The following is a 22,771-nucleotide window of genomic DNA, read 5'->3' on the forward strand; positions in this document are numbered from 1 at the left end:
TTCCATCGTTGTGCCGTTGGTCGGATGGAAGGGAATTGGTTAAACTGTTGGTCGGTCCTTGGTCCATCCCTAGTTTGGGTTGCCATCCGATTATTTAACTTCAATTCTTGGCTGCCTGTCTCACCTCACCTTACGTATGAGCTACCTTCTCAGGCCGACCCTTGGAACACTTCTGAGCACCACTTGTTATGTTTGTTTTAGATTGTGATTTTCATTTTAGTCTGAAGTATTATGCAAGGCCTTTGGCCGTGTATTAATTCAGTTCTTTTTTTTTTTAATTTTTCATAAGGGCCTTCAGCCATGTTAAATTAAAATTTTGAAGATTGATTTTATTTAAAAAAAAATTGTTTTCTTAAAATTTGTTCTATCTGAAATTGTTTGTAATCCAGGCCCTAAGCCGTTAGTTGCTCGATCTGTTATGTGTGGCCTTCAGCAGAGGATTTATGTGAACCCCTTTCAATATGGCCTTCAGCCCCGTGTATTCTTTAAAGGAGAATATTTTTATCAGAAGGAAGGGGTTTATTTTAAATTGTTTGACTTGGCGTTCCGGACTTCACCCATTGATTCTAATTTGTTTGTGGCCTTCAGCTGTGCAATGAGTTAATATTTCATTAATTGGGCTTTCGGCTGTTCTAATGTAGATTTAAAAAGAATTTCTTGGTTAAAAAAATTTTTATTAATGTGTTTTAATTATAGTTGTCCTTCAGACGTGTAGAGTAGGCCTTCAGTCGCTCTTTGTTTTCAATAAAATTTTTACCTTCTATTTTTAATCTGTTTTGATTTCTAAGACAGGCCTTCAGCCGTTCTTGTTTTTGATGTGGTTTTCGGCCTTCAGCCCAGAAAGCATCTCAAGTTTTCTTTAACTTGGCCTTCATCAGTATGTCTAATTGTGATCTTTTAAAGCAATATGTAAGTAAGTGGTTCTTACAAAAATAAAGTTGCGTGTTTGATTGTGCAACTCACAGTAACTGTTTACGGCCCCATCCCAAATCGTAACCTTATCTTGTGCGCTCTCTGAGTACCTACCAACCAGGTTTCAGTCTTAACGCGTGTTCCCATGTCCCAGTGGAATAAAAGTTTTAACGGGTGTGATTACTTTTTAATGGAACCGTTCCATGGTTCCGTTTTGGGGGATGTTCGGCTTCCATTTGACTGCCTCTTAAAGGTCACCTACTGATTCATTTACAGGCATACCTGACACTGAAACATCTTGGGCTTCATATAGGACGTTATGTATGTAATGATAATTCCAAGTCATCTGATCACATTGAAAAATAAAGCATATTCTGTCCCAAGGGGTCCACACTGTTACTAATAACTGTGAGTGTTCGAAAGCTCGTTCAGCCATGAGGATCTGAACATATTACGGTTTATCTCAATTTCATATCTTCTTCTTCATTCGTTTTTAGTTCTAACTTGCCCTCCTTTTTCTCCTGTTCCTGACGTAGAGATGTTGAACTTTTTATCATCGTTCTTTTGCGTCTCTTATTCTGTTTCATACGAACATTAATATTTACAAAGTCCTAGTACCTCATATGGTTTTGCAGAATAAAAACACAATACGTGTAATACTGTCAACAGTAATATCGCATTTACATCAAAACAAGACAGTTTTAACAACGAAAATCACAGTGTGAAACAGAAATCTCGGTTCGGGGGCCCATGTTACGGTAGTAAGTCCAGAGATGTAAAACTTCAGCAGGAATAGCCGTCGTAGGTACGAAAAATAATATATCATAAGAAATTTAAGGAGATGATTCGAGAAGTCGAATTAACAGCAAACACCAAAATTCGTGGAGTGTGACGCCACAGTGTGATACCTTGCATACTAACATGTCTGTAACAGTATGTCGTCGCATTTGGTACAAAAGAGAAATTAAAGAAAGGCAATTTAGCAACATTACAGTCGCATGTACGACAAGCATGTTCATTCAATACGGCATAGCTGTGCTATTCACTTAGTGCAATAGGAAGAGTTTTGCATTAGAATACTTGAGTTAGAAGAGACTAGGTGAACTTTTTTTATTTTATAATTTTGATTTGCCGAAAAAGGATGAAGTATATACTGTTTCTAATACTGTATATACTGTTTATAAACGATATGTATCCAACGCTTATAGATTCTGTAACGTGAAACATAACTATTACCGGTCAGACGTTTCAGAAATATTCATGGAGAGTGGTAATCAGTGAATATTTTACTCGTCATAGGCCAGAAATAGCTACTAAACTTATCAACATGTTGATGTTAAATATACGTGCTACATCCAATAAAAAGTTGTAATATTTCCAGTACAATATCAATGATAATATGCCTTTCAGAAAACGTTCATAATCTTAGTAAACTTTGTGAGATACTACCCAGGGAAATTTCCAGTTAATTTTATTTCAATAGTAAGTGCTGTACGTAAAAACTGTGGGTACCTGATCTTGTTATTATCCTCAGTGATTGTCATCTACTTAGAGCCCCACCCCTTTCCAATTAGTGAATACCAGAGTGTCATTGTTTAAACAGCTAAAAGAAAAGTAATAAGAGACTATCATTGCCGGTTTTGTTTGTTTGCTAAAAGGATAATTGAAGTAAGTAATAATGAAGCCTCATTGTTGTTCAATAATAGTCAAAGGCAATGTCTTTGTTGCTAATTGTGTGAAAACAAAGAAAAGTAACCTAAAATCGGAGTAATTGTGGCAATTTCAGTTCCAAGAAAGGAATAAATTACGTTCACGTATTTTATATATGTCTCTACTGTAGTAATATTATTGTGTACTCGGTCGGTTCGTATTTCGGCGTTATTAATTTGTTGAAAGTCAACAGGTGCTTATTTGACCCAGTAAATTTTTATAGTAAGTATCATTTTCAAAGTTCGTAGCTTGCCATATCCAGGAAATTAGAGCGTGTAACTAAACGTTAATCTGAGGTTACGTAAATTACTTTCGTAACAAAGCAACTACCTCCAGTCGATAATTTACTTCTGTATAACTAGTTTAAATACTCTCTTAAAATTAACGTATCTGAGTATTAAGACAACTGATTTCTACATTCAATATTATTTCGTAGCATACTGTGTTCTCAGAGACGTGTGTCAGTCTTCTGTCACCACAGGTACACCCAAACATTTACGTTTTCATTGCCGTCCGAATTATTGATCAGTTATTGGACGGACAGTGTCCCATTGGGATAGCGACCGTATTAATTTTTGTATTACTTCGATTTGTTGTAGGCTCTTTTGTTTCATATTTTACGTGAGCAGTCGCACTGTTTAAGCATTAAACCAAATCTAAATAAGTAGAGAATGAGAGAGTAGAGTAGGCTGCTCATAACAACTCGTTGTGCACTTCTCACCACTAGCCAGTCACAGATTTCTTCGGAGACGATGGCCTTGTCCAAAATCAAATTCATTAGGTATACGTGATCATGGACATGCAAGTGGTGTATACAACTTTCCGTGTACATATGGTAGGATCTACATTGGAACTACAAAGACAAGTGTGAATACACGGTTGAAGGAACATAAAAATCTCTCCCGTGTAACATCCACGAGATAAATTTTAGCTACAGTGCGACGAGAGGAATTTATGCCTCTAACAGTTACAAACATTATCTATCCGACATATGAAAAACCAGTGAAATAAAACGATGATAAATATTAATTATTAATATTATATTTTATGATGTAATTGAACATATCGATGTGTGTCATACAAAGACAATGATAATTTTAAATTCCTTTTATGATCTGCGTTTGTCTTCCTTTGTTTTTACCTTTTTTTGTTGGCTTTTGTAGGTTGCGGACGCAAGACGCATATCAAATTGAGGTATGTTAAGAAATTGTAATTATTTGTTAATTATTCCTTGAGAATAGAGTTCATTATTATTAGAAATATGAGTGAATAATTATTTGTAACTTAAATTCCTCTCTCAATAAGCATTATATGTGTTAATTATTTCTTTCCGCTGCAAGGAGAGCAGCCATTGATGAGAGCGATCTGTATCGCGTTTTTATCTGTGTTTCTTACGAAAGTATCAAAGGTTTGCTTGATGAAAATTAGTCTAAATAGTGCAAAATATGAAAGTAAAGTTTAATAAGCATTTCAAATACTTATCCTGTTAAAAGGAAATTTGCTCTAACAATACAAAGTATCTACAGCGGTAAATTTAAATTACGCAACTCTGCAAACATAAATGCCGAAGGCAATAAAAATGTGTAAAAATAAATGTGCACCGGTGGTTCCGAACTCACTTTAATGAAAATAATTCGAATCAGATTGGTTCTTAAAAAACAGTGCTCATAGACCGATCCTAATAACAAACTTTTTCTTGCTGATGTATGGAGCCGAAATTAATTACGCACGAGTTGCGAAGAATATTGTTTCAGGTAATATACGTCAGTGTTGTGCGCGGCTGATATTCGGTGGTTTTAATGATCATAACTGTTTCCATCATAATCAATAGTTGTATAGAATCTGTTGTATGAACTGTGATTTAGTGACACTTACACAACTTACAGGCAACACTTTAACACAACGTTAACTTGGAGTTCTTTAGCAACTTGACCAAATCTTTAGCCGGGAGAAAAAATTATTTCGTAATTATTCACTGTAATGAAATAAGATCATCATTTCCATTTACATATTAAATACCAAACCACTGAATAACACAGCAAACGCCACAGCCGACTAGGGAAAACAGACAAGACAGCCGTGTTGGAACATGCTCTTCAGTCAGGTCATAACGTAGTGAAATTTTCGGAAACTGAAGTTTTATGCCCTATGACGAACTACACTCCTGGAAATGGAAAAAAGAACACATTGACACCGGTGTGTCAGACCCACCATACTTGCTCCAGACACTGCGAGAGGGCTGTACAAGCAATGATCACACGCACAGCACAGCGGACACACCAGGAACCGCGGTGTTGGCCGTCGAATGGCGCTAGCTGCGCAGCATTTGTGCACCGCCGCCGTCAGTGTCAGCCAGTTTGCCGTGGCATACGGAGCTCCATCGCAGTCTTTAACACTGGTAGCATGCCGCGACAGCGTGGACGTGAACCGTATGTGCAGTTGACGGACTTTGAGCGAGGGCGTATAGTGGGCATGCGGGAGGCCTGGTGGACGTACCGCCGAATTGCTCAACACGTGGGGCGTGAGGTCTCCACAGTACATCGATGTTGTCGCCAGTGGTCGGCGGAAGGTGCACGTGCCCGTCGACCTGGGACCGGACCGCAGCGACGCACGGATGCACGCCAAGACCGTAGGATCCTACGCAGTGCCGTAGGGGACCGCACACCGCCACTTCCCAGCAAATTAGGGACACTGTTACTCCTGGGGTATCGGCGAGGACCATTCGCAACCGTCTCCATGAAGCTGGGCTACGGTCCCACACACCGTTAGGCCGTCTTCCGCTCACGCTCCAACATCGTGCAGCCCGCCTCCAGTGGTGTCGCGACAGGCGTGAATGGAGGGACGAATGGAGACGTGTCGTCTTCAGCGATGAGAGTCGCTTCTGCCTTGGTGCCAATGATGGCCGTATGCGTGTTTGGCACCGTGCAGGTGAGCGCCACAATCAGGACTGCATACGACCGAGGCACACAGGGCCAACACCCGGCATCATGGTGTGGGGAGGGATCTCCTACACTGGCCGTACATCACTGGTGATCGTCGAGGGGACACTGAATAGTGCACGGTACATCCAAACCGTCATCGAACCCATCGTTCTACCATTCCTAGACCGGCAAGGGAACTTGCTGTTCCAACAGGACAATGCACGTCCGCATGTATCCCGTGCCACCCAACGTGCTCTAGAAGGTGTAAGTCAACTACCCTGGCCAGCAAGATCTCCGGATCTGTCCCCCATTGAGCATGTTTGGGACTGGATGAAGCGTCGTCTCACGCGGTCTGCACGTCCAGCACGAACGCTGGTCCAACTGAGGCGCCAGGTGGAAATGGCATGGCAAGCCGTTCCACAGGACTACATCCAGCATCTCTACGATCGTCTCCATGGGAGAATAGCAGCCTGCATTGCTGCGAAAGGTGGGTATACACTGTACTAGTGCCGACATTGTGCATGCTCTGTTGCCTGTGTCTATGTGCCTGTGGTTCTGTCAGTGTGATCATGTGATGTATCTGACCCCAGGAATGTGTCAATAAAGTTTCCCCTTCCTGGGACAATGAATTCACGGTGTTCTTATTTCAATTTCCAGGAGTGTATTGTCCACGGCTATATAGAGAAGCCATCGAAATATATAAACATGGAGATAATTTTATCAGAAAAGAAAAAAGCCACGAAACTCAGCGATATATGGTCAGTGGCGCCCCAGAATCGATGAGAAGTTCTTATCTTTGACGTACTATGATTTATAGTTATATTTTATCCTTGACAAGGTTTATCTCTGCTATCACATGAAATCCAGACCATGCCCACTTTCCACGGTATTTAGGCCGTTCTTCGACGAAGGACTCGTCAGTCGGCAAGACTCAGCACAACCAGGAGTACCTCTGAAGATGTCCAGCGTAGCTTTGGACGACACGTCAGGGATAGAAGAGTTCCATGGACCACGGCCATACAACCCGGAGAATTCTCGGCAACTCTCGTTGCTATCCCCCGCAATCTGACTCCGTATGGGTACATCAATTTGTGATGATTCGATATGTCGTGCTGCCATTCATGAACAGCATTCCGCAGTAAGTGTTTGCCGACTGGATGACGCTCCCCCAAATACCGATGTTGTAATCCAACATGCTCTATAAAATGTCGACATGTTGCCTTGGCTCGCTCTAACACTAGATCTGTTTGCAGGAGAGCTAGTATGGGACATTATCGGGCAAGCGTCATCCACAAACAACATTATTTTCTTTGAAAAAACTGCAATTTATATACAGCTACCTCGAAAATGGCTACTACAAGAAACGTGTTAACCATACCCGTCCCAAGCGCAACAGTTATCGAACTCCACCAGACAAACGGACATCCAGGAGCTGTGCAACACAATTCATGCACATTTGCATGCTTGCATTCAACGTTCTGGCGGCTACACCGGCTATTTATATACCAGCATTTCACATTTTCAATGGCTTATCTCGCCCTTACATTCAACTGTGATTGTGCAATGTTAATCACATGAACTGCTATCTAAACGTATATATTTCCAAAATTTCTTTACTCTACATTAATTATTCTTTGGTGCTGTTATTTCTGTTTTCGTCAGATTCTCCAGATCTGCGCATGCTCTTCAAAAATGCGTTAAACGCAAATAAGAACAAACAAGCATGCACTTACTGTTGTTTAGAAGCGAAAATTTACAAATTTTGCCTCTACCACACTAAGCAAACTGCCTCATTAGGTGTTACTGAAGTCACATTTACAGAAACAGTTTTAAAACGTGTATCAAGGAGAATGATTTCCATTCTTCTGATATTATCGGATAAGTGATCTGCGTGCATAAGTCCCTTGCACAAGCATTACTCACCTGTAATCTGTTCATTACAGCCCCAACACCATCCTCAACGACAGCGCTATCCTCTGGTAGGCGCAGTCCTCTGGCAATCTCTTTGGCAGTATTGCCTTTGGCTCCAAGAAATGTCAGCGCGAGAATTACCTGTATACTGATAGGAGAGAAGAACAGGTTTCCCGGCTCTGCTGCCAAAACCTAAAAATGAACACATGTGTCACAGTCTATATATTAATGTAATTTTAAGACCCGTTTGCTATGAGAGTTTAAGACTGTAAATCCTAAATGTCTTCATAGACATTACTGGAAGTAATGATAGAATATAACGAATAAGGTACGCTATCGGCTGCAAAATACTAACGCGAATTCGTTACATAAGAATGGTAAAACTGGTAGAAGCCGACATCGGGGAAGATCAGTTCGGATTTCGTAGAAATGTTGGAACGCTTGGGGCAATACTGACCCTACGACTTATCTTAGAAGACAGATTAAGCCTACCTTTCTGTCATTTGTAGACTTAGAGAAAGCTTTTGATAATGTTGACTGGAATACTCTGCCGGCCGCAGTGGCCGTGCGGTTCTAGGAGCTACAGTCTGGAACCGCGAGACAGCTACGGTCGCAGGTTCGAATCCTGCCTCGGTCATGGATGTATGTGATGTCCTTAGGTTAGTTAGGTTTAAGTAGTTCTAAGTTCTAGGGGACTGATGACCTCAATAGTTAAGTCCCATAGTGCTCAGAGCCATTTGAACCATTTTTTTGGAATACTCTCTTCTCTTTATTATCAGAATGACGCAAAGAATGATTGCCTATATTAGTAGAGGTTGGAACGCCAGTGGAAATGAAACGGCAGGCAGAACTCAAGCCCTGGGTGGAAGGCCTGCACAGGTGTTGGTCCTGCTTAAAAACAGGAAGTAGACAGACGGACGTCGTGGCACCTGAGCTCTGAAGCACAATAGGGTGACGGCCGGCCGCTATTGTAGCAGGACCGGAAGGATAACCGGGAACTCTGCAAATCTTGGACGCAGGTGAGAGGAACGAAGAAGTGGCACCTCTGAAACCACGCAGGCCGGGTTATTTCCAAGGATTTTTACTCAGAAGCGTACCATTGTAGGAGTATAGGTTTTTCCTCACAAACTTTCCGCGCTGGACGACGAAAGACTAAAATATGGTTGGTCGGCGTTCGGAAGAATCTGTAGAGAGGGAGAATATTCCTTGGTTTCGGGAATATGATTCGTTTTCGGAATTACGATGGTGGGGAGCCAAGCCTTGCTGGGAATCCAGCGCTGGAGAGACAAAATCTTCCATTGCGAGCCCCCGTGTGTGACAGTCGCCCCGTATCAGCTTTGGTGGTACAGACGGACTTGATGTCTTTGCTCCCAGGAGAGTTTATAGTTAGAGCAGTAAGGCACTGTACTGTTGCGAACCTATACTATTCTGGACTTCACCTCCGGGTTGGAAGTTGTCGTTGAGTAAGCAGCGTTCAGTAATTGACAGCACTTCTTCTGCCTATACTTAACGTTGAGACGTTATCTGAACTCCGTCCTTGTGTCTGGGAGTTCGCGTTTCTCGTCCGTAGAGCACAGAGAGGATGAGACAGTATTATATTAGTCAGAGGACCCCCTTCTGCTGTCCTACTGTTTGAAAGAGTTTATTTGTGGCAGGATTTCTTCCATTGTCGCAGACGAGTACTAGAACCATCACTTCGACGCACCGGACGCAGTACATACGGTGATATCGCAAACTGCTTCGGCTTATTAGGGCTACAAAAGCTAAACAGCTGTGATCACGTTAGTTTATTCACACTGAGGTTCCACACTACCGTAGACCATCTTTGAAAGTAGTGTCTTCTAGTGTTCGGTACGTAGATGATGACAGTCATTTCGCGTTAGTGATATTAGACCGCGCAGTCATAATAAGGGGCAGAATTGGGCAATTGATTAATAATTTCAGTTAGGAAATATAAACAATTGTACCAGGGTAATCCCAAAAGTAAGGTCTCTCATTTTTTATACGTACATAGACCTGTTTATTTCTACAGTGGTTTATATCAAATGGTTCAAATGGCTCTGAGCACTATGGGACTCAACATCTTAGGTCATAAGTCCCCTAGAACTTAGAACTACTTAAACCTAACTAACCTAAGGACATCACACACACCCATGCCCGAGGCAGGATTCGAACCTGCGACCGTAGCAGTCCCGCGGTTCCGGACTGCAGCGCCAGAACCGCTAGACCACCGCGGCCGGCGGTTTATATCAGTTTACAGCTTGAACATTCAGCTATTTTTCGACATAATCACCATTTCTGTCGATGCATTTCTGTAGACGCTGTGGCAGTTTTTGTATGCCCATGTCATACCAGCTGGCCGCCATGCTGTTCAGAAACTTATGAACCTCTTCTTTCACCTCGTCGTCGGAGCTGAATCGCTTTTCGGCCAAATGTTCTTTTAACCTAGGGAACAGGTGATAGTCACTGGGTGCCAAGTCAGGACTATAGGGTGGGTGGGTGATTATGGTCCACTGAAACTGTTGCAGGAGAGCAACGGTTTGCCGAGCGATGTGTGGGCGAGCGTTGTCATGGAGAATGTGTACGCCCTTGCTCAACATTCCTCTTCTCCGGTTCTGAATTATCCGTTTGAGTTTTTTCAGAGTCTCACAGTACCTTTCACCGTTAATTGTGGTCCCAGCGATTCAGTTCCGACGACGATGTGAAAGAAGAGGTTCATAACTTTCTGAACAACGTGGTGGCGAGCTGGTATGACATTATGTCGAAAAATACCTAAATGTTCAAGCTGTAAACTGATGTAAACCATTGTAGAAATAAACGGGTCTATGTACTTATAAAAAATAGGAGACCTTACTTTTGGGATTACTCTCGTACTTAAAGGGTTGATTTTAATCTATAATACATATATACTGAACAACAACGTTTATCATTTACTAGTATTAGTTGCTTTCATCATTCATTTATGTTTAGATTGTAATTTATATGTAAAAAAGAGCATTAAGAGATCCTAATATCTGTTTCAGGGGATAGTCAGACAGGGCCAAGTCATCATTTTAGCGTTTATTATTTTCCGTTGGGCACATTCATTTTTACACCCGCCTGGAGTAGCATTGTGAATGTTAAACTGTAGGTCATCTGATAATGTTCATTGAACGGAAACGATTGTGACGTAATAAGCGTACCTTAAATATAGCTACAGTGCTTTTATTGTCATTAACGTTAATCAGCTGTGGAGTACAAAGAATGAGCAAGATTATTTATTGACTGATAATTTACTAGACTCACATCAAGTGAATGGTTAGAGAATGATTGAATCTTTTCAGATCTTTGGTCTTGTCATCGAGGTCTCCATCTCCTGGGCTGAGAGTGTAGACAGGTTTGAAAGAATTTTTACACCCGCCTGGAGTAGCATTGTGAATGTTAAACTGTAGGTCATCTGATAATGTTCATTGAACGGAAACGATTGTGACGTAACAAGCTTACCTTAAATATAGCTACAGTGCTTTTATTGTCATTAACGTTAATCAGCTGTGGAGTACAAAGAATGAGCAAGATTATTTATTGACTGATAATTTACTAGACTCACATCAAGTGAATGGTTAGAGAATGAGTGAATCTTTTCAGATCTTTGGTCTTGTCATCGAGGTCTCCATCACCTGGGCTGAGAGTGTAGACAGGTTTGAAAGAATAAGAAGAGAATGTCTCAACTCGGTATGCAATAAGGCTCAAGGTTTCTTGGGGTTAATGAGCACCTGGATGGCTGCTCTCTGGGTTTGTAGCTGTCCACGACCAAGCAAGCAGCATGTCAGACACGGGAGATTACATTTTCTTGCAGATAATGTTTCATAACAGTTTCAGAAGAAACATGTTCGCTCTTTAATAGCGAAAGTATGCTGAAAACGAAATTTTGAAGCACTGTAAATGTCACTTCCACGATTTCCTTCATTTGATTAGGTGGCAGATTTATAATTTTCTCGCAGTGTTACGTACGTATCTATTACAGATGTTGCGCCTTTAATAACTTCGTAGGAAAGAGATTCACATAATGACACTAAATCTTCGTTCTTTTAATGAAAATAGTAAGTGGTCGGCTACAACTATTCGTTTTTGTATATGTTAGATAAATTATCACATGACAGAACATCCAATTAACTGACCATCAGGGCCATGTTTGGCGAAGCCATTATCATGAAACCAGTGTTGTAAACTTTTACAAACTGCACTCAGTCGTACTTATCTGTTGCAGTATATGAAAAAATGTAACACATCTTCCAAAAAAATGGTTCAAATGGCTCTGAGCACTATGGGACTTAACTTCTAAGGTCATCAGTCCCCTAGATCTTCGAACTACTTAAACCTAACTAACCTAAGGACATCACACACTTCCATGCCCGGGGCAGGATTCGAACCTGCGACCGTAGCAGTCGCACGGTTCCAGACTGTAGCGCCTAGAACCGCTCGGCCACCTCGGCCGGCACACATCTTCCAATTAGCCCTCGTTATATTATTATATGGTGGTCTAGCCTTCACAGAAAGCCCATATACACCATATAGGATAGGAAACTGTACGTCTATCAGTTCTTCGGGCCTTTTGGTTATGCTCGTGTTGAGTATTTTCAGTGGACTACAGCTAACAAAAACATTAATCACAGTCAAACACTAGTGATATAAACAAGAATAATCATAAGGGAACAGAAACACAGAAACATACACAGTAGTTGAAATATCAAAAATATCTTTTTTTTTTCCAACACATAGCTTCGTGCTGTCATGTACTGGACTAATTGGATACCAACCTTATACATGTCGAAAGTAAAGACATTATTTGCCTGCGATATGTTTTGCAAGGCTACGTTCACTTCCTCAGCCATTATATCGACAGTCTGTAAAAATAAAGGAATTATTATCAGAATGTACAGCGTAAGTTGATAAACATTCAAAATATTTTAGTATCAAAATACCCGTAAGATACTGCGAACTAAGTTACGTGGAGAACTTGCACACATATCTTAATAAGTACCTGTATAGCTGTATTTGACGTACTTATATTACGATGCAACCCGTTTCGCTCTCAATGAACGTCTTGAGTTAATCGATAGTTTACCAACAGTCTCCGTAGCTAATTCTCACAAACTGGCAGAAATTTGCCAGTGCCGTGAGACGAAATTGTCTACTCACTATACATAACGATGAAAGGCAAATTCCGGAATACGACGAGCACAATGAAAATTGCTCGGTTGTCTGGAACAAACACATCCGTCAGTATATGCAAGGAACATAACATTCTGCGCTGTAGAGAACCATTTAGGGCGGCATGTTATCCACCACGCAAATACAACTGGCTGTGCTAGGGCCCGACAAGGGAGAATTTTTCACTGTGATCTCCGTGTTTCTAAATTGACTTTCAGAATTATGTACGGTGATTAGACAGTTTTGAGTCATGGCATCGGCACATATCCGCCACTTTGTTAGTTATGAATACAGTTGGAATTTCGGTCATATGAAGATCATCATTTCTAACATAAGCTGTTGTAGCGTAATAAACGTACTTGAAATCCAGCTATGGTGGTTATTGTTAACATTTACATTATTCATTGGTTGAAGCACAGAATGATCAAGATTACTGCTTGAAAAATATTCTAGAAATACAATGTATATTGGTTTACTTATAGCTAATGTATGTACAAGTTTCATACGTTCAGTATCTTCGATTTACGAATGGACACTGCAAAGAGAAAACTTTTGAAAATATTGGGGGCAAACACTGTTTTTTGCGGCGGTGGGAACGAGAAATATATGCAATGACTGAATGCGGAGGCATCTGGAACCACAAACTGAGCCTGAATAGCTTGACCACATGTTTCCAGCTTCGTCTTGTGTCAGCTAACATTAAAAACAAGCCAGAAGGGCGTCCATGCGTGCATTTCGTGGTAAACGATTTTAAATGGCGTTGTTTTCTCGATATAGACCTAGTGTCACCTGTAAGACGACAACTACATACGAAGGCAGAACTTTATACAACGACCTAGTGAAGGCTATACAAAATGCTGGAATTGTTATTCAACACCGTCTGCCCATGAATGCATCACCACCTTCTGTTTAAAACCGTATACATTGCACAGGCTGTGTAACTAACGTACAAAATTTCTTTCGAGTATGGCCGTTGTTTCCGGGTGTTCATGTTTGATTTTCCGTGTGTCTAGCTACACACTAACTATCGCTTGGAATCGTCAACAATGCAATCCCGTCCGTGTCTCGACATGCGCGAACCGCCATCGTTCGTGCATCGGACTATAGTGGCGCTTTAGACAGAAGACAGTAGTTGCTCGAAAGGTCGTTCTCGCCGAAAGACTGTAACCGTACAAAACATATTTAGCTTTTTTATATCTCCAGCTACCCAAATACCCCGGAAGCCACTGTAGAGAATCTCTGTCCAGTTCCATTCTTTCTTAAGTGAATAATTTGTGAAGATGAAAACAAAATTTAAATAAAATTCTTCTGAATGCTTGACTATATCATATTGAGGTAAAACTACCATCATTCAGGTAACTATTTCTGGCCGTCTGTGTCAGAGTGACTATGGAAAAACATGAAATTGAATTTTCCACTAAAAGGGACAGCTTTAAACACCATGCAGGCAAAGAAAGCGCTGAACCCAATATTAACGTACGGCAGACATTGTGGAAGTACCATAATTTAATCTATTACCAGGTAACATTGATACCCGTAAATACTGTTTCAACCCTTTAAAGAACCCGTTTTAATCAACATTTATTTGAAACGAGCATGTCACGGTCGAAGTGACCATTGAAGACGACAATTCTATATAAAACGTTCCGGTGAGAAAGGACAAGTCTTAAGACGAAATAGCTTCTTGCATGGAGCATCCGCAAACACACATCCTCGATTATCGATTCTTCCGGTAGCTATACATAAATAAACAGCACACGAGAGAAGTGAAACGTAGATGTATCAGTAACATGTTTTAGAAGCTGCCAATCAGAGAATAAATGAGTTATTATTTTATTATGTCAAAGATTCCAGACTTCTTCATGCTGCATTTTGTTATTGTTTATTATCCTTACAATGTAACTATTGATTTCGGGACACACATTACATCATCGTACGTATCTGGTAAGCCAAACAAAGCTACAATGATTGAGTGAAATACACCTGTACATATATACCCGTTAACTACCGGGGTCATGCCTCAACACTTTACTACGTGGTTAAAAGTAACGGAATATTATGCGAAAACGTTTTATTTTACAGCACATACAAATCCTCCACCACCCACCCCCTAAACAAAAATAAACGAAGCGCGAATCGGTATCTCAATAAAATAAAAAAATGGAAAAGGGTACGACTATGGATCCACGGGTCTCATCCTCGACTACAGATTACCCCTTTGAGTTTTATCCTTATCAGTTCTTTCACATCGGGCAACTTTTTTTAATGCGAAAAATGTCGAGATGTACCGTGCTTCGGAGTCGTATGTTAAATTGTAAGTCTTTCTGTAGCTGGCTATGTCAGTTCAATAGTACCATGCACAGTAAAGCAGTGTGGTGTTGAAACTAACCTTCGGGTTGATAAAGCTTTACCTTTTTCTTACGGAATCGAAACTGACTGTACAGCATAGCAACGGAAACTCAATATTTATTTAGATTCCTGCCGCATTTGTACACATATTCCTTAGTGGTGACGAGTCCGTTCATTTTCGAACCATTGCCTGCATCTTAGTTATATCATTGTAAAATATTAACAACCATATTATAAAGACGCTGATTAGGGATCGAAAATGAGAGTACTGTTTCAAAATTAGTCACCGTTAAAGAGTATGTACTATTTAAACATGATATTATTCCACTTGAGCTACAGTGACTTATTGTAAACACACAAAGACGTTGCAGCAAATACGTACAGTGGTGACTAAGTAAAACGCTCCGCGTTGTCAATGTTTTCAGGTCGCGAGTAGTGCACCTGAGAGTGGAAAACGAAGGAAAATGTCGCGAAAATGGATACATTCATGTTAAAAGAACTGATGTACAAAGCGGTACAATTTTACCAGAGAGAGAGAAAGCAGAATCAGGTAAAGATGCCTATACAGAACGAAACCTTTCAGGTGGCAAAAATAGTAGGAATGTCAGAAAAAACGAATTATGAAAGAGAAAGCAACTACAAAATAATGGTATTCTTTTTTTTTCGGAGTTATGAAGAGAAGAAGGAAATCCGAACACTGCCAAACCTACTGCAGCGTCGCAAATTATTACGAATTGTCGTCCTGCATTGGAATCGTAGCTTTCCATGGAGCCGGGAGAAGAGCTGATTTTGGTTCTCAAGCTGGCACAACTGACGCTGGCTACTGGGCGAGCGACCTGTGTACTTGCCTAAAGCTGAGTTCAATGCGTTACACATATTGCTACGAATCTGAAGAAGTACTAGTAAATATTAATTGACCTATTTCATACTTAGTATACCAAATTCGATGAATAGCACAACCATACAGTTAAAATTTCAAATCAATAACTTCAGTACTTTCGGAGATATAAATTTTTATCTAAAACACATAATAAACGTGATGTAATTGTGAAACTGAGTTAGGGACTGTGATGTATTCATCTACAGTAACAACCGAAACTGCAACGGAGAGGATGAGTTCATACAATCTAATTTTCTGGAATTTTCTTTAGTTTAACTACCACAGATTTCAGACGTAAGTAGGAGTACCTTGGAAAATTATTATTTCATCGTGTTTTGGTTGTGACAGTGTTTTGGAGAGACTGAGAGAGTGAATGGAAGACTTACGTAAAGTGAGAATGTCATATTTTATTAAAAGAATGTAAATGTGTGCGTGAAATAGTTATTGTGCAATAGGGGAATTAGTGACGTATGTCCGAATGATCTTGATTTTGTAAAAGTCAGCCAGAAGGGGCGTTGAGAATTAAATTTATTAGTAATTTATTTTTTGGAAAGAAATCGTATTTTGTTTTCATTGAATTTTATTCAGTTTCGCAGTTACGGGATTTCTAGTCTAAATTACTCGTGGTAATTTGATTAGCTGACATTAGAAATACCGCGAATGTGGAAGTGCTCGAGATGATCTGACTAGCTGCTTAACATACTAGCTAATATTAATTCAGAATTTCCCGTGCGTTTGTGTAGGGCCTTGTGCCTCAGCTGTATGAGTCGAGATAATGGCTCGGGAGCCGTTTTCTGCCAAACACATAAGTTAAGCCGCGTTGATAAAATTTGTACAAAACGAAAGAATTTGCGCGTTTGATCGGTTCTCGTGTCGTTGACGACAGGCGACTACAGTAGTGAGTCCTTTGTGAAAGTTTGAGCTTTGTGAGTGGTTTGTTTTAGGAAATACTTGCGTGTGAATGTTGGACATAAGCTCCGCGCGGTGCGTTTCGTGTAAATTACATTATGGCGAGCACTTCTTTACAAGAAGCCTAATGAACAACAGAATGTGTTAACTCGCAAGAAGTCGTGCGTCAGTACGAGTGAACACACAGTCAATAACATTGAATAATTGATGGCGGTATAGTAAATACGGACTTTATAGCCATTTCCGTGTTTTAAAGACATAAACCAACTTAAAGGGAATTCTAGACATTTCTTCAAACGAGTCATGCAAGAATCCCGAACGCTTGATAGTTTAACTAACTTTCAGCTACTACCCATGTTTTTCGGCAAAACCTGTATCTACGAAGGAAGAGTGAAATGGCAGACAATCTGAAACCTATCCAGGGACGTGGACTGATTATCTGAAGGATCGTGAGAGACCAACTCGCCCCACGGCACTACTTATAGTTTCACAAACTGAGATAATTTTCAGAGAGAAGGGTAATATTTCTGAAAATTTGGAAAGAGATGCGCTTTTACTTCAATAAATGTAAAAGTAAGAGAACCATCCTAACAGAAATTTCCGAGATTGTTTCAAAGCAGCCGGAATCGTGGGAAGCAAATAGAATAATGAAAGAGGTCGGAATAAAACAGTGGTATTCACCAACGAAACGTAGTTGCATACCTTGAAAAACTAGTAGCATCGGTACTCCGACAGTGGAATGCATAATCGGTATTTTTGCTGCTAAAATTGTAGGGTAGGCAACTTTGTGAGGTGGTTCTGTGAATCAAAACTAGAAAAAATGTGTAGTAAATGTTGGTTATAAAATGCATAGCTTAAGAGCTATTAGCGCGTGTTGATCTTCGATATTGGGAAGTATTTCTTCTAATCTTTTGTCTCCATATTTCTGGAGGAGGTACAACGGACCAAACCAAGGAAAAAAAGTCTAGTTCATATGGGCTGTAAAATGCAGATCTTAAGTGGGGAAGTTCATAGAACTGACAGAATATGTCAATTATCAATTAATTTTAGATTTGTTAGTAGAACTCACACACGAAAAGTTCCTAAAGTTTCAATGACCAAATCGCATCCGAAGTGCCTGAAAAGCAATTAAATGTACGCCTCAATATTTATGCCATGCCCACTTTTTGAAGCAATATTTTAATACGAGGTGCATTCAAGTTCCAAAGCCTCCGATTTTTTTTCTCTGGACTGCAAAGAGATAGAAACATGCGCATTGTTTTAAAATGAGGCCGCGTTCATTGTCAATACATCCCAGAGATGGCAGCACCGTATGGCAGATGGAATTTTACCGCCGTCGGCAAGAATGAGAACTGTTTTAAATACTTAAAATGGCTACGTTTTCCTTACTTGCACAGCGTGCAGTCATTCGTTTTTTGAATTTGCGTGGTGTGAAACCAATTGAAATTCATCGACAGTTGAAGGAGACATGTGGTGATGGAGTTACGGATGTGTCGAAAGTGCGTTCATGGGTGCGACAGTTTAATGAAGGCATAACATCGTGTGACAACAAACCGAAACAACCTCGGGTTCGCACAAGCCGGTCTGACGACATGATCGAGAAAGTGGAGAGAATTGTTTTGGGGGTTCGCCGAATGACTGTTGAACAGATAGCCTCCAGAGTTGGCATTTCTGTGGGTTCTGTGCACACATTACTGCATGACGACCTGAAAATGCGAAAAGTGTCATCGAGGTGGGTGCCACGAATGCTGACGGACGACCACATGGCTGCCCGTGTGGCATGTTGCCAAGCAATGTTGACGCGCAACGACAGCACGAATGGGACTTCCTTTTCGTCGGTTGTGACAATGGATGAGATGTGGATGCCATTTTTCAATCCAGAAACAAAGCGCCAGTCAGCTCAATGGAAGCACACAGATTCACCGCCACCAAAAAAATTTCGGGTAACCGCCAGTGCTGAAAAAATGATGGTGTCCATGTTCTGGGACAGCGAGGGCGTAATCCTTACCCATTGCGTTCCAAAGGGCACTACGGTAACAGGTGCATCCTACGAAAATGTTTTGAAGAACAAATTCCTTCCTGCACTGCAACAAAAACGTCCGGGAAGGGCTGCGCGTGTGCTGTTTCACCAAGACAATGCACCCGCACATCGAGGTAATGTTATGCAAGAGTTTCTTCGTGATAACAACTTTGAAGTGATTCCTCATGCTCCCTACTCACCTGACCTGGCTCCTAGTGCCTTTTGGCTTTTTCCAACAATGAAAGACACTCTCCGTGGCCGCACATTCACCAGCCGTGATGCTATTGCCTCAGCGATTTTCCAGTTGTCAAAATAGACTCCTAAAGAAGCTTTCGCCGCTGCCATGGAACCATGGCGTCAGCGTTGTGAAAAATGTGTACGTCTGAAGGGCGATTACGTGGAGAAGTAACGCCAGTTTCATCGATTTCGGGTGAGTAGTTAATTAGAAAAAAACTCGGAGGCCTTAGAACTTGAATGCACCTCGTATTAGCTCAGTGAGCAACGATTCCGTGGATTATTTTCAAACAGCCTTGCACGGGATAGCCCACTTACAGGTTTCTGACCGATCATGGACTTCTAAAATACCGTGTTCATGGCAAAACCAGAATCCAAATCAGTCTGTAAATTCACTCATATGGAAACGATGCCCCAAAACCAATTTTCATCCGCTATAGTTGTCAGAGTTGTAATTGATGGGAACCTTGGGAGGATTCAGATATTAGAGAGAATGGGCTTCAAGACAGAAAAAAAAATGGAAATTAGCGTATGGCATCGTTGGCCAGTTGGCCCCTAGTCAGGGAAGTTCGGCCGCCAAGTGCAAGTCTTATTTCATTCGACGCCACATTGGGCGACTTGCGCGCCGGGATGAGAATGAAATGATAATGAGGACAACACAACACTCAGTCCACGAGCAGAGAAAAACTCCAACCCGGCCGGGAATCGAACCCGGGCCCGCTTGCATCGGAGGCGAGCACGTCACCACAAAGTTAAGCAGGCGGACCCAAGACAGGAAATTTCACTCAAGATTTCTTGAGAAAAATAGATATTCGGCGCCTCTGTGCAGTTAAAAAGTCAGTTGAAGACCTGGTAAAGCAAAGAGGGCAGAAAACAAGAAACCAGGAGAGAAGCCCTGAAGGGAAAGAGGGCCCTGAGTACTAGTGTGGGGGCCTTCTGAGTAGGTGACATAAGAAGAAATGTTGGGCTGAACTTTAAATTCCATTTCCTGCAAATTATGTTTTTTAAAAGTTTATGTACCATCCTCGTAGAATCTATGAAGACTAGAATTATGAAATTTTGTACACTTATTTCTATAAAGCCAATTAATGGTGCCCCATAAATATTGAGATTTTGAGTGTAAGCTGAGATATGGGGCAAAGTGTGTTGAATTTTGGATGAATTTTATATTCACTCACATAATTATACTTAAAAATTATTACAATTCTTTTATTCGATTTATTCAAAAAGCCTCATGAGTGGAGGGGGAGGAGGAGATTAATGTTTAACGTCCCGTCGACAACGAGGTCATTGGAGACGGAGCACAAGCTCGAGACGGCCGCGGTGGCCGAGCGGTTCTAGGCGCTTCAGTCCGGAGACGCGCTGCTGCTACGGTCGCAGGTTCGAATCCTGCCTCGGGCATAGATGTGTATGATGTCCTTAGGTTAGTTAGGTTTAAGTAGTTCTAGGAGACTGGTGACCTCAGATGTTAAGTCCCATAGTGCTCAGAGCCATTTGAACCACAAGCTCGGATTAGGGAAGGATAGGGAAGGAAATCGGCCGTGCCCTTTCGAAAGAACCATCCCGGCATTTACCTGAAGCGATTTAGGGAAATCACGGAAAACCTAAATCAGGATGCCCGGACGCGTGTTTCAACCGTCGTCCTCCCGAATGCGAGTCCAGTGTGCTAACCACTGCGCCACCTCGCTCGGTGCCTCATGAGTGAAACTCGCTAGATGCAAAGAGATTAAACAAAGAAAGTTTGAATAGAAATCTCTTGAATAGTTTCTGAGAAAAAGACACATATATTATTTTCTGAAAACGAAAGTTTTAAATTCCATAATGAAAAAAAGTTATATACACACAATCCAAGAAACTTAACAGTAAATGTTTTAACTCCATGTAAACCGTGGTACAAAATTTCATTGCCGGATGTTCAAAATTGTGGATTTGGTGCATCTTTTAAATAGCGTGTGTTTTTCATGAGCACCCCCTCTTAAGGGCTAAGGGCGCTTGGTCAGGACATGAGATGCGTTTCACAATAGCGAAGATCAACACGTGCTCGTAGCTCTTAAGGCATGCATTTTAGGGCCCTTGTTTACTAGATATTTTTTTCACGTTTTGGGCCATAGGACCACCTCTGAAAGTTGTCTATCCTACAACCTTACCAATAATAGCACCTGCACGTGTCAGGGGTACCAGAACGATTTTCGCTTATAACTTTCGACTCAGTCGTTTCCTGACCAGCGTCCCTTAGCTCAAACTGAAACATCTACCCTTTTCAATCACTCCAGAAAATTTGTAACATCAGCGCAGAATCACTCTGTAGATGCAGCTGGTTTGCCAGATACATCAGAGGAAGGAGTATGTATTCCGAAACTGATCACGTATTCTATGTACGTTGTATGGATAATCAGAAGGTTAAACCTGAGAAATTACTAGTTCATTTATGTCATTATTGGCAGTTTTTAAAATATGTTGCTAATACGTCTATTTTTTAACTTTCTCGCCTGCCGTGGACCCCCAACCTCCGTCCTCGTTCATCTGCTGGTGGCAAGATAGAGTAGTCCACAACTACCGCATAACAACAGCATAATATTGGATAACGAAAAAAAGTGGTTCAAATGGCTCCGAGCACTATGGGACTTAACTTCTGAGGTCATCAGTCCCCTAGAACATAGAACTACTTAAACCTAACTAACCTAAGGACATCACACACATCCATGCCCGAGGTAGGATTCGAACCTGCGACCGTAGTGCTTGCGCGGTTCCAGACTGTGAAAAAAGTGGATAGTAAACAATAATTGCAGTCTAATGCGTAAATTACTCGAGAAACTTCGCGTAAAAAATACGTTATGGCTCGTGAGTCCGAGATACGATCGTCAGCAATGACAGAGATTAAAATTACTAAAAATTCGCCAGGAAACAGCAAATTGTCGAATTCAGTGTGTGTCTGATTAGAAATTACTCTTCATGCAGAATAAAATGTATACAGATGATACCAGGTGCTTATTGACTCGTTTTCGGTGTGTGCCTGTCATAGACGCGGATAGCGGACAGTGATAGTAGAAAACAAAGAGTGCTGTGTTGTTCAGAGAGGGGCTCACCTTAGCTGCAGCGGAAGTTCACCGATTCGCTTCTGCCGCGGCAGTGGACTGGAACGCCTCCGCAGCTGTGGGGCTGTAGTGAGCACTCACGAACTTTTCCGCCCGAAGGCAGGGATGACGTCGTCCGTAATCTCGTTGTCTGTGGTCTCTGGAGGTCGCCAACGCTGCACAGCCGGCGTCGATTAGCTGCCGGGGAACCCTGCAACCATCAGCTGGTATGTTCTCCCTCCAAATGCACGTAGTTCAAAGGACGCTAATGACAGTTTTCCAGCTACTTCTCCTTTCCCTCTCCTCCTTCTAACGTAGGCACGCGAACGTGACTCCTGTGGCACTGCTAGCACAATGGAAACACTTCTTGATTTTACTGTAAATCTGTTTCTGTCAGCTTCTCTGTAGCCACCTTTGTCGTCCATGACAGTCTGAGATTCTTACCCGTTTATTAAAGCGTAAGATAATTTTCATTTCATAGCAATAGAGCCAGCTATGATGAAAGTAACCCTCCTGATACGTGAGATGTTTGAGAAAGATCATATACAGTAAGGCTTCAAGACGAACCTTAATTCCAATACAAAAGGCGCTGGCAGGTGTGAATATTAGCGAGCCATCTGTTTAATAAGAGATGGCTACTACGTATTCCCATAAATTACTT

The 22,771-nt window shown here is 41.4% G+C and overlaps 1 protein-coding gene across 2 annotated transcripts in view; it reads right to left on the minus strand.

The window, feature by feature from the left end:
• LOC126162935 (serpin B4-like) overlaps positions 1–22,256 on the minus strand; it is a 91,678-nt gene extending 69,422 nt beyond the window's left edge. The window contains exons 1-3 of one of the 2 annotated variants that reach the window (XM_049919759.1): positions 22,123–22,256; positions 12,251–12,337; positions 7,467–7,646 (exon numbers count right to left, since the gene is read on the minus strand). In XM_049919759.1, the coding sequence (XP_049775716.1) occupies positions 7,467–7,646; positions 12,251–12,325 (255 nt within the window). In that variant the 5' untranslated portion in view covers positions 12,326–12,337; positions 22,123–22,256. The remainder of the gene's footprint in view (positions 1–7,466; positions 7,647–12,250; positions 12,338–22,122) is intronic. The other variant, XM_049919758.1, reaches the window with a different exon arrangement.
• Between the last annotated feature and the right edge of the window lie 515 nt (positions 22,257–22,771).

This window comes from Schistocerca cancellata, chromosome 2 (assembly GCF_023864275.1).
Source record: "Schistocerca cancellata isolate TAMUIC-IGC-003103 chromosome 2, iqSchCanc2.1, whole genome shotgun sequence".
Classification (NCBI taxonomy): domain Eukaryota; kingdom Metazoa; phylum Arthropoda; class Insecta; order Orthoptera; family Acrididae; genus Schistocerca; species Schistocerca cancellata.